General features: G+C 35.5%; 1 protein-coding gene across 1 annotated transcript; it reads left to right on the top strand.

The window, feature by feature from the left end:
- The first annotated feature begins 1,863 nt into the window (after positions 1–1,863).
- Positions 1,864–9,683, top strand: LOC112555136 (dynein regulatory complex protein 9-like). The gene is given in 10 exon segments (XM_025223358.1): positions 1,864–2,083; positions 2,803–2,934; positions 3,198–3,303; positions 3,306–3,441; positions 4,977–5,105; positions 5,790–6,033; positions 6,306–6,380; positions 6,690–6,821; positions 7,165–7,266; positions 9,331–9,683. Coding segments are annotated over 10 exon segments (1,278 nt in total). The 5' UTR covers positions 1,864–1,969; the 3' UTR covers positions 9,439–9,683.
- The last annotated feature ends 2,619 nt before the right edge of the window (positions 9,684–12,302 follow it).

The raw sequence follows: 12,302 nt of genomic DNA, 5'->3' as shown, positions 1-12,302 counted from the left end.
ACTTCACACTCGCACTTAGCGACCTTAGAATCCACAAAAGACTGCTTTTTCCCCAACAAAAGTCTGTTTTCTCCTGTGATGTGTGCTTTGTTCAACTCTATGGATCTTCATGTGTACTCAGCTGTTACATTTACAGACGAACAATTAAAACAATGTCAGCAGTACACGCTGTCCTAAATATGCAAGCACTCCCGCTACAATATATATTCTCATGAATAAATGTTTCTTCATTTTAAAATGTTTGTACACACCTGTGTGTGTGTGTTTTGTATATGAAAGAGCATGTGTTGGTGGGGTGTTGTGTTTTGTATACGCGATAAAAAGAAAGATGAATAAAAAATAGAAAAAAAGGAGAAAAATGAAAAAGAATGTATGGCAACTCCTATATAAACAGTTTAGCAGTACGTATTAAATATTCGCCAAAGCGTGTTTTACGCATGCTCACTATGTTACGGCTGCCCAACCAGTGAATCCTTGAATCACTATATAATCGTCGTGGTCCCTCCCTGTGCGTAAACAGATTCAACGCACACAAGGACCAAGTGCCTGTGTTTAGCAGATCTTTAAAAAATGTCCCAAGCTGGTCTGAAAGGAAATTCACTACTAAACCTGAATAAGTATAAAATTTATACTTAATTGTAAAATATGTTTCTTAAGTTACTTTATATCAGGAGTGAAGAGAGTGACAAAATGGGTTAAATTACTCGTGGTGTTTCATAATTTATGTAAGTGTGACATGATAATTGGGACACATTGTACGAGGGGTCAAGACAACAACAATAGCTGAGTCCGCACCCCAAAAGTCTGCAGGTATGTTTTGTCTCTTAAGGGATGAATAAGCAAAGAACGCGGAAATTATAAAGAAAACAGTCTAGTGCATTTTTATACACGTCGTCCCCTGTGGATTGTAGCAATGCGAACCGAACGAACAAAGGAAATGAATTGTTGTAGGCCATGTGGCCACAACAACGCATGCAGGTAGTGAGTACAACTTATAATTTTTAAAGATGAAATGTTACAGTTCAAATCATACATATTAATAAAATTTTGCGTAAACAATTACAAATGTAGAAAATAGCAATCAAATATTTGTTTTCATGTAGTTGGTGGCATAAGTGGTTTAACGTTGTTTGAAATAATGATAAAGATAGCTGGCTATAAAGGAAGTGGTGTATTGTTGATCAAGGTTCAGAAGGTAAAGACAAATGGGTGAGTTGAATATTTCAATAGCAGGAATCTACATTTCAAATCTTTATGCTGAGCACATTGGAAAAGAAGGTGTATTTCTTGTGAAGAAGAGCAGAGAGAGCATTCCAAATTTGTTGTGTCTGTATTTGTGGATTTTTACATAAGAAATCTGATTAGAGTATCTCTGAAAGCCTTGTTATTGACACAGTATAAATAAGTTTCCACCTGCAATTCCGACTTAAAATTCGCAGTCTTGCTTATGGCAATCAACAACGATGATGCTTAAATAAAGAAACATTTGCCAATATTTTGCACACCTTGAATCTCCCAGACATGGCCAAAACCATACCCGCATAGAGCTGCGTGCACTTCAGAGACCAAACACGCACTCCCTCTATTATGAAGCTCAACAGTATACCACACCCTAACCCTAACCTTTCCGAGAGTGTACTCATCAATGAAGTCGTGTATTTGAAAATTACAGTTGGAATTAAATGCGACATAGATATATATCAAAAGCACTATTATGTTTATTTTTTGATAGCTACCAAGCCATACAAACTTCTTCAGTGAACCGGAAAAAGGAAGTACGCGAGCAATGCACATGCGCATGACAGTGTGTGTGTGTGTAAGTTCTTTGATAAAAATCTAATAAATGTAGAAAACAATTTCTGCTAAAAATTTATCAGACATTTACACTTAACGTGTCTAGTAAAGACCTTGTTAATGTTACTAATTTAAAAAAAAAATTATTATTATTTGAACAATTTTTGTGCTAAGAATGGTAACCCTGCGACTGCGCAGACAGGATGGTAACGGTGTAAACAAAGGAAAAGGAAACACCGTTTTAAAACTCACAGGCTTGAAAATATCTTGTGACTGTCAGGATACCATGGTAAGATGACAAAGATACATAGCTTATATCAGAAGTAATACTAACGAAAATTTATATTAGAGTAAGACATTTAATTTGTTTATGTAGTTAACAAAGCAGCCGCAGTATTTGCATGGTATATAGTTCGTGGTACATTATCAACGATACAAATAATTATTTAACACAGTGTCACCATATTTAATTAAGCTGTTGCACTTTACAAAAGTTAGACGAGTAATTATTTTAATGCCGTTTAAACAGTTTTAAATTATTATTAATATCAAGTTTTTCTGAGGATAAAATATATAAGATCGACACATCGATCGTAGCAATTATAATATATATAGTGTTCTTAATCGTTTTCGCATCTTGTGTTATTTTTGCACACAAAATAATTATTAAGCTCTCACGCACGCGCGCGCGCACACACACACACACACACACACAAACAGAAAATTCCATGGGATTTCATATGAGCAAAAGGTGTTTAAAGTATTTAAATTGAAATGTAAAATAACATTTTGCTTTGCTGAAAATGTAAGTATAAATGTAGTTTTATTTTGCAGTCAGTATATTCATGTAGAAAAAATTGTCTTCTCTTAGACATAGCAAAGTTACATGTATATGTATATCTGTGTGTGCGGGTGTCTGTGTGTTAGAGAGTGGGAGAACAGCAGCTTTACCTTTTCATTGATAAGTTTATCTGTTTACCTTGATGTTACTCTTGCTTGTTGTAACAGATGGATGATTCAGTTCTTGAACCTGTGGATGCCATACATTTGGCAACCGTCTTGGAAGACTGTGTAGATCAACTAGCAGTATTGGGACGGATAATGCCCCATACCTACGAGCTGCGCAAAGATGCTGCAGATGTGAGTCATTAATATATATTAGTTTTTTTTCAAAATAGATTTTGTGTCATTAAAAAAAAAGCATTTTATAAATGAGAGAAATGACAGAGTTGTTTGCAAAGATTTTTTCTTTTTTTGGGCGGGAGGGGTTTAGTGGAGAGTCTTTGTAACCTTGTGGTAAACATGCTTCGGTATGGAACAGAGCATCGATAATATGAGCCTTGCATAAGCCTGTAGGAAAATAAGAGCTTCATAGAAACTTGGTTTGATCCTTGTGTTTACAGATTGTACGTGATGATATTGCTCAGCTTGTTGAGGGCCAGAAGCAGCTAGAAGAGAAGTTTCTAAAGACAGTAAACAGGAAGTCAGAACTGCAGTCTGCCACAAATGATTTTCAAAGGTGCGTGCTGCCCATCATGATGTCAACAGTGTTGGAGGAGACCTCAAGAACTCTACTCATGTTTTTGCCCGGTCTCTACGCCAAAATCCTTTGACAGGCGATAATATTTCTAAAATTCAAGAGGACAGGTATTAAATTGAGCTTAAATATCATATGTCTCTTTGCATTCTTTTGGTTTTGGTTTCATAAAGAGACATGTACTTTTTAACTGGACCATCATAGTTTAACCTTGTTAGTGTTAGCCTTTTGTGTTATTTGTGCTTAGAGTTTCATGTAGACATGGTTAACAGAGACCAGTACAAGGGCTTAATGTGGTCAGATCAGTTACCTCCAAATATTGCCTTTTTTGTATACAATTCTGTACCTATGTAACTCTCTGGGTTAACTGTTTTTATAAAAAATTTCCAAGAACAAATAATGTGTAGAGTTATTGCCAAGGAGATTAAAGTCTTTGGAGACCGTATTTTGGGGCTGTGATTCAGGTCACGATGGATCTTTAAATACCTTTCTCTCCAAGAACTCTTATGGTCACAAGACTACCTTTTTTCTTTTACCTTATCTGACTGTGTGGTTTTTACAGCTTTTTGTATCATGATGTGATAAAAAGGCTGTGCCTAACTGGCATGACATCACTCGTTCCCCTGAATTATTTCTTCCTGTATTTGGTCGTAAGTTCAGTTGAAATGCAGTTTAGTTTCTGCTGTATTTTTGTGATTGACCATAGGAATCGTGCAGACCTTTATTCTTCACCAATTCTTGAGAGTGTTTCCAATGTCAGACATTACTTTTTTAGATTCAGTACGTTCTGTACTTATGGAAACAGCATTAATCTCTGATTGGGGTATTTTGCTATAGTGTAGTAATTTTAATTATGACTGACTTTGTTGTACACAACAATTTTTCTGGTTTCAGTGTATTTTTCTCCAGCTCAGGCATTCTTGTTCTCAGATCTTCTGTTTGATTTATAACTAAAGGCTTAAATTTGCATTTGCTACGGGATCATGTAGCTTATGTACAATTTGTTCCATGGACAAAAACTATTTTCAGTTACATATTGCTCTGCTATTATCCTAGATTAATCCTGACTTTGTGGATCTGAACTATGAGCTTTATATCTGACAAAAAGTTGAATGCCTTGGCACTATTACATAAGGGGATTTTTACTGATTCTTTTTTGATGGCTTATGAATTCATTTCAATTCTTTGAATAGGTATTTCGCAAGTAACCCAATGATCAGCCAAAAAAACAAAGAAACCAAAAACCCGATCATTCTATGGCTTGACATGTGGACAGTTTTTGAAATGATTTGTGCACACTGATGCAGCTTCATGCTAGATATCATTCATATTATCTATGAGCTTTATCTAGCTATTATCTAGCATTTCCTAGACAACAATGTTGCATGATATGTTGTTGTCAGTGTCTTTGTAGTTGTTTTTTTTTATGACCGGGATATGCTGCTAAACTAATTCACTTTATTATATATTATTTGTGGACATGGATAGTGCAATAAAACAACATGAGTAATGAGTTTGCTGCTGACAGATTTAGTCATTCATTGTGTGACAAGGAGGTTATAGATTTACAGGCTGTTCTTAATGATTAAAAATGATTAATGGATAAAGTTTTCATGAATTAACCCTTACAAACATTTATGTGCAGAGCTTTTCTGGAATTGGTAATATCAACTACAATGGCAGAATTAGCCCAGAATCGTACTTTCAGCATCCTGCAAAGAACAGTTGAAGATGCGAGACAGCATAAAGCCTCCCTACAAAAAACTATACAACAGTTAGTGCTCTAATTTATTTCTTGTTGTTATTGATAAAATGTAAAATTAGTTATTGTCACACATATCTAAGATAAATAAACTAAAGCAAATTAGATGGCAGCAAAGTTTGGTTGTTTGCCAGAAAAATAAAATATCTTCCCACAACACTATAGAAAGAAACCAACGACTGCAATGAAATATAAATTTAGCTTGTGGACCTTTTTGTGATTTTAGCAAATGTGTGTGAATGCACTGCACTATTTTTGTTTAAAAGTGATGATTTTCTGTGGACAGCACAATATTGTTTTCTTAGCTCTCTCACTGCTTCTTACTTATGCTAGTGTACTATGGCTGTTTGCTTCTGTTATCATTGCCATGGTAAGGTAATTTTTATAGCAATCTTCTTATGCTTTCATCGCTTAGCACAGGGGTGGGCAATTAATTTTCCCAAGGGGCCACATGATAAATTGGGATGGTCTTAGAGGGCCGGACTAATATAGTTAACTCAGTTTTACACAATACTGTATGTATAGTATATATACTGGCGGGCGGGCCAGCGGGCGGGCCGGTCACAGCCAGGAGGCGGGCCGGATCCGGCCCGCGGGCCGGCCTGTGCCCAGGTCTGGCTTAGCAGATCTCACTTTACCATCACGAGATGAGCTGATTACAAATAGCTTTTGATGTTCCTTTTTTGTTACCTAAAGAGAGGAAGATGGTCGTAAACGAATCAAGCAGCTCGTCAAGCAAATTGCTGATATCAAAGTTGAGAAAGAGACTGAGCTTCAGAAACGTAATGAAATGATTTCCCATCTAAAAGATCAGCTGCAGGAGATGAAGGCAAAGAGCAATATGGAAGGGAAGTACATTAAGAAGTGTGCGGACGTTGCAGTGGCCCAGACACAGAAACGCTGCATGCTTTCTGAGAAAGAACTCAAGGATGAAATTGAGGTAAATCACCATCTCTCTGGTTGTGCTATAATAGAAAAAGATTGCATAATTGCTTTTTGTGTACCTGTGGTGGTATTTGTTTTTAATATGATCAGTGTGCATTAATTAATGCTAAAGCAATTAGTTTACCCTAGATACATCAGAACTTACAAGGGCAAGTTATGAACTTAATATTTATTTATTGTGATTATGAAAATGACTATTATTATTATTAAGTGAATTAAACTAATATGTGTTGTTCACATTTTGCTGATTTCCATTCCGTTCTGCAGAGACTTCAAAGCAAGATTGATGAGGAGAACAGAGCAAGTTCTGAAATAGAGAGTTTCCTACGCAGTCATTCAGAAGTTTGTAAAATTCTTTTTTGGATGAATCCTTATTTATGGAATACTGAAAGTTCTATTCTATTCTATAAAAGGACATTAATAGCACTGTATTTCTTGTAGTAAAAGATGCCTGGATTATAAACTGCAGTTGTCTAGCTGCTAGCATTTCTAGAATATGTTCACTATCATTAAAGGTGATACCACTAGTAACTGAGAAAATATCTCGTAATGTAGATAATTATAAACTCTTGATTTAAACGGCGAGATACTGCACAAGGCTTGAAGTCATTGCAATGTTTATTAACATTAGTCATTATTTATTTTGTGCAGGATCTGTCTAGAAAGTTGGAATACTGGATTGATAAATTCGAGAAAGACAAAGATGCCAAACAGCATGAACTAGATGTCTTGAAGGCTACAAAGGCCAAAGATCTTGAGCGCTTGCAGGACCTGTCCAAGCAGGTTAGTATACTGCCTAGAGGCTCTTGAGCCACGTTATGAAAGAAGGCATCAATGAGGAAAATTGATAATGATCTTGCTTTTTGTCAGCACCTGAGTGAAATTGTAAGCATTCCAAGGATAATATTTAGTGTCACATGCTGAAATATGTACTAGTGGGCATGTAAGGGAGGGAATCTGGATGCTGCATATACCTACATCCATTCTCATTACACCTGCACGTACATACACAATCTCATTCCTTTACACATGTAAATACACATTCACTCTCAAGGAATTACACCTGCATGCATCTCACCCATCAGCTAAAGATCCATTCCCATAAATACTTCTGTACTATTTTCAGTACAAAGAGTATGAACAAGTTGTATTGGAAGACCGTATTGAAAAAGAAAGGCTACGGCGCAAGCAAGAGCAGGAGGCTGTGGAACTTCGTGCCTGCATAAAGGTAAATAAATTTCTAGAAGAGAATGTTAATCTAAGAAAAGATTCTAGATTATACAGTATCTTAAAGATTGCGGACATTTCCGTGTGAAAATCTATGTTTGTTACAGGTTTTAATAAAGGATAATTTGCTCAATTTTTATGTGCATATTATATGTGCAAAATAAGTTCTCTTGAATGTGATGAACTGGGCAATACATGGAAATATTGTTAAAATTTAATTTTGAATTATAAACCAATTAGAAAAGGATTAGGATGTGCCTATCTCAGAAATTTGTCTTGTTCTTTTTGCCTTCTAAATTATTATCCTTCTTTCCCCTGAAAACTACAGATGGTTAAAAAAGTTGCTGACAAGCTAATTCTTTAAAATCAAAATATTACTTTAAATCCAGTTAGAATGTAAGAAATTTTTTCTACTTTTCAAATTAGCTATTTTTTTGTGTATTTTACAATACATACAAAACATAAAATACTACCAAATAAAACAACATAGACACAGGGAAAAACAAATCCCTGGCAATGTACACAAAATCTTTCATCAGCCTCTCATCATATACCCTTTATGCAGAAAGAAGCAGCTAGCCATTGAATGATAGGCTTAGTCCCTAACCCTATAGTTGTAACTCACACAGAGATAACCTTTTTTTTAAAAACCTGCAATCACACCTAGATATACACAAAAGCCATATACCATACATAACGCACTAAAAAATATGGCAATCCGTCTAGCATGATAGAGGCGGTTACAGATAGTGCCATTATTTAAGAAGTCACATATGGCTAAAGGATCCACTGTTTCCAAAAGGATATCTGTGAGCTATTAGTAAATGCCACATATTGCTCCACAATATATCATGACTTTAAATCGGCCTAAACGTATCCGTTGTTGGTATTGCCTTCAGGAATCTGTATTTATAAATAAAAAATTTGGCTAAAAGAATGAAGTTCCAAAGTGTGTCAGCCTTCTCAGTTCTAGCAATAGCAAATAACACAATTTCTTTACAGGTCCATATTTTCTCTGAATAGTTCTGGTTCTTTAATATATTCCACAGTTGGTCACAACAATTTTTACTCAGTGGACAGTGCCAGAATATGTATTCAATGGTTTCATTGTCCTGTTTACAAAAGCAACAAAAAGGAGACATAGTGAGCTTATATTTAAAAAGAAATTAGTTTGTGGGTAGAATCCGAAGTAAAATTCTTATCTGAAACAATCTTAATTGGGTATCTATAGTAGTATAAAAGGGCTTTAGAAATATATCAGCCCAGTTACATTTTTAAAATTCCAACTCCCATTTTCTATTTTTGAAACTTCTTTATTCCCTTTTCTAATAATAGCCCATCCCCTATTAACAGGTTTATTCTGAGAGACTAAAAGGCAATTACACTTCATTTGATGTTTTATGGACTGTATCAGGCCCATGTAGGTTAAGGTACCCATGCTAGTTAAGGCAGGATACCTAACACAGAGTTCTTCAAGAGTTAGAAATGTACCATCATCATTAGTGAGGTCTCCTATTTTTTACACTTTTACATAAAACCATTTCTTAATATATACAACTTTTCTGCCTCTAATAATATTAGCATTAAAGTTGATGGTCTCCGAATAAATTCTTCAGTATGTGTTGGAATGCACTGTTAATAAACATTTTATAACACCTCATCACATCTTACCAGAATGGATTTTAAAAGTTTTTTCTGACTATATTAGCATATTCACCACAAGTATTGAGCTTCAGTAACTCTGGAGAAATAACTGACATAAAGCTAGTAAGACTCGCACTGTTCTGTTTCAGAAGTCTTAATCAGCTAATTTTGAGTGTGGCTATGAAAGAGTTAAGATCCAATAATTTTAGTCTGCCCTCCTGATATTGCTTACAACTTACAGCTTTTTTAATTTTTTGCAGGCTTAAAGTAAGAACTTACTCAATTTAAAGAGAAAAGACCTTATTAAAAACTTTAAAAAAACAAATATCAAAACCAGTTAAATAGCTATAGTTTCTTACATTTGATTTTATCAGGAAAAAAGATGGTATTAAAAGTTAGTTTCATTGAATTTTTTTTTCAGATTCAAGCCTGGTGGCGTGGTGGCATGGTTCGCAAAGGACTTGGTCCATATTCTCAAAAGAAAAAGAAAGGGAAGGGCGGGAAAAAAGGAAAAAATGGGAAAAAATGAAGTAAACAACTTTTGGCAGCATCGCTGGTTGTCTCACATATCATCATCCAGCGGTTTTTTGGAAGTGGTTTTACAGCACATTTTTGTAGTGAAGATTTTTTAAAATAAATTATACAGATCGTTATACTGAGCAAGAGGTCTTTTTTTTACCTCAAGCAATTTTTGTGAGTGGTTTCATGTGACATTCCTATATTGTTTTCCAAGACTTTGGAAGGCTGGAGTCAGTAAAGGTTTCTAAAACACTGTGTTAAGCATAGTGTGTTCTTGCATACGATATGTGCGCACGTGTGTATGTGTGTGTGTGAGAGAGAGAGCTGTATGTGTGTGCATTAAATGTGGACATTTTGTGTGCGTGTGTATTTGAGATGTGTACATTGTGTGTATGTGTTTGAGAGAGAATGTGTATAAATGTGCATGCATGAGAGATATACACGGCTTCTTAGTGCTATATGTTCAAGCGCTTAGCTATAGCAAAGGCCTGAGTAAATACAATCAGGTTATTCCATATCACTATACACCATGTATTTATGCTATATAACTATACACTATATTGTAGCCAGACCGATCCGCTTTCTCAATCAAACTAACACTGCTTTTTCCCCAACAAAAGCGTATTTTCTCTACAGATGAACAATTAAAACACTGTCAGCGGTACACGCTGTCCTATATATATATGCAAGCACTCCCGCTACAATATATATTCTCATGAATAAATGTTTCTGCATTTAAAAATGCTTGTACAGACTTGTGTGTGTGTGTGTTTTGTATATGAAAGAGCATGTGTTATTTTGGTGTTGTGTTTTGTATTCGTGATAAAAAGAAATATGAATAAAAAAATAGAAAAAATGAGAAAAAGAATAACGTATGGCAACGCCTAAACAGTTTAGCAGTGCGTATTAAATATTCGCCAAAGCGTGTTTTACGCATGCTCACTATGTTACAATCGGCTGGCCCACCCAGTGAATCCTCGAATACACTATACATGTATATATAATCGTCGTGGTCCCTCCCTGTGTGTAAACAGATTCAACGCACACAAGGACCAAGTGCCTGTGTTTAGCAGATCTTTAAAAATTTCCCAAGCTGGTCTGAAGGGAAATTCACTACTAAACCTGAATCAGATTGTAAGTATATATAACATTTATACTTAATTGTAAAATATGTTTGTTAAGTTACTATATAACAGGAGTGAAGAGAGAGGGTTAAATTATTCTTGGTGCTTCATAATTTATGTAAGTGTGACATGATAATTGGGACACATTGTACGAGGGGTCAAGACACCGACAATAGCTGAGTCCGCACCCCAAGCACTTGCTCGCTTTTCTGAAGTCTGCAGGTATGTTTGTTTTGTCTCTTAAGGGATGAATAAGCAAAAGAACGCGGAAATTATAAAGAAAACAGTCTAATGCATTTTTATACACGTCGTTCCCTTGCGGATTGTAGCGATGCGAACCGAGCGAGCGAGCGAACGAAATGAATTGTTGTAGGCCACGTGGCCTCAACAACGCAGGTATTGAGCACAACTTATAATTTTTAAAGATGAAATGTTACAGTTCAAATCATACATTTAAATAAAAGTTTGCATAAACAATTGCAGAAGTAGAAAATAGCAATAAGATATTTGCCTTCATGTAGTTGGTGACATAAGTGGTTTAACGTCGTTTGAAATAATGATAAAGATAGCTGGCTATAAAGGAAGTGGTGTATTGTTGATCAAGGTTCAGAAGGTAAAGACAAATGGGTGAGTTGAATATTTCAATAACAGGAATCTACATTTCAAGTCTTTAAGCTGAGTACATTGGAAAAGGTGTATTTCTTGTGAAGCATGGCAGAGAGGGCATTCCAAATTTGTTGTGTGTCTGTATTTGTGGATTTTTACATAAGAAATCTGATTAGATCATCTGTGAAAGCCTTGTTATTGACACAGTATAAATAAGTTTCCACCTGCAATTCCGACTTCAAATTCGCACTTGCTCGAATGATCATGGCAATAAAAAAAGACGATGCTTAAATACAGAAACTTTTTCCAATATTTTGCACACCTTGACTCTCTCAGACATGGCCAAAACCATACCTATATAGAGCTGCATGCACTTCAGAGACCTAACACACTTTCCCTCTATTAAGAAGTTCAACAGTATACCCTTAGGCGGAAGTCGGGGTCAAACCTCGTCAGACATATGAGGAATGTACAAAATGTGACCCACTTTCTCAAAAAACTCTGTTGCTATATATGTCCCAAACTTTCCCTATTTTCTTTCACCGAGAGCAATTATAAAATCAATAACTGTCTTTAGTGACAAAATATACATATTTGTAGATGATTTTTTTAAATGAATAACCACTTGAAGAATGGATAGAAGACATGTTGAGACTTCACAATATTCTATAATTTCAAAATGGCTAAAAATATTAATTTTCGTCAAATTTGAAGGACGTGTCTGTTTAACTGCACAATAATTTCCTCAGGTGTAATTTCGCTGTCAAGATAATCTTCTGATCCCTTCTTCCCTGTCATAGTTTACATGAACCTAGCCCCTACTCTCCACGAACCGCTAGGGAAGGCATGTTCATGCTTCGCTTACTCAACCATCGAGTCATTGCAATGTCACGTGAAGCCTCGAACTCTTTCTAAAAGCTTTCCAAAGCTCAGGCAAGAAGGTCAAATGCTCAAAGGCTTGTGTGTCCCGTGAGCGGCACAATTTTTCACCTCCAATTCCGTATATTGGAATGTTATTTTATTAGTATCTGTCATGAATTAAACCCCTTCATTAAAAATAATCCAGGAATCTCTTTTATTATTTTTCGTGGGTCCAAAGTTTCTTTCCTGTACAAACATGTCTACGACATGTCAGAGAACTTCA

Source organism: Pomacea canaliculata, linkage group LG14 (genome assembly GCF_003073045.1).
Source record: "Pomacea canaliculata isolate SZHN2017 linkage group LG14, ASM307304v1, whole genome shotgun sequence".
In the NCBI taxonomy this organism is placed as follows: Eukaryota; Metazoa; Mollusca; class Gastropoda; order Architaenioglossa; family Ampullariidae; genus Pomacea; species Pomacea canaliculata.
Note: the sequence above shows the minus strand (reverse complement) of the source record. Positions and strands in the feature narration are given on the sequence as shown.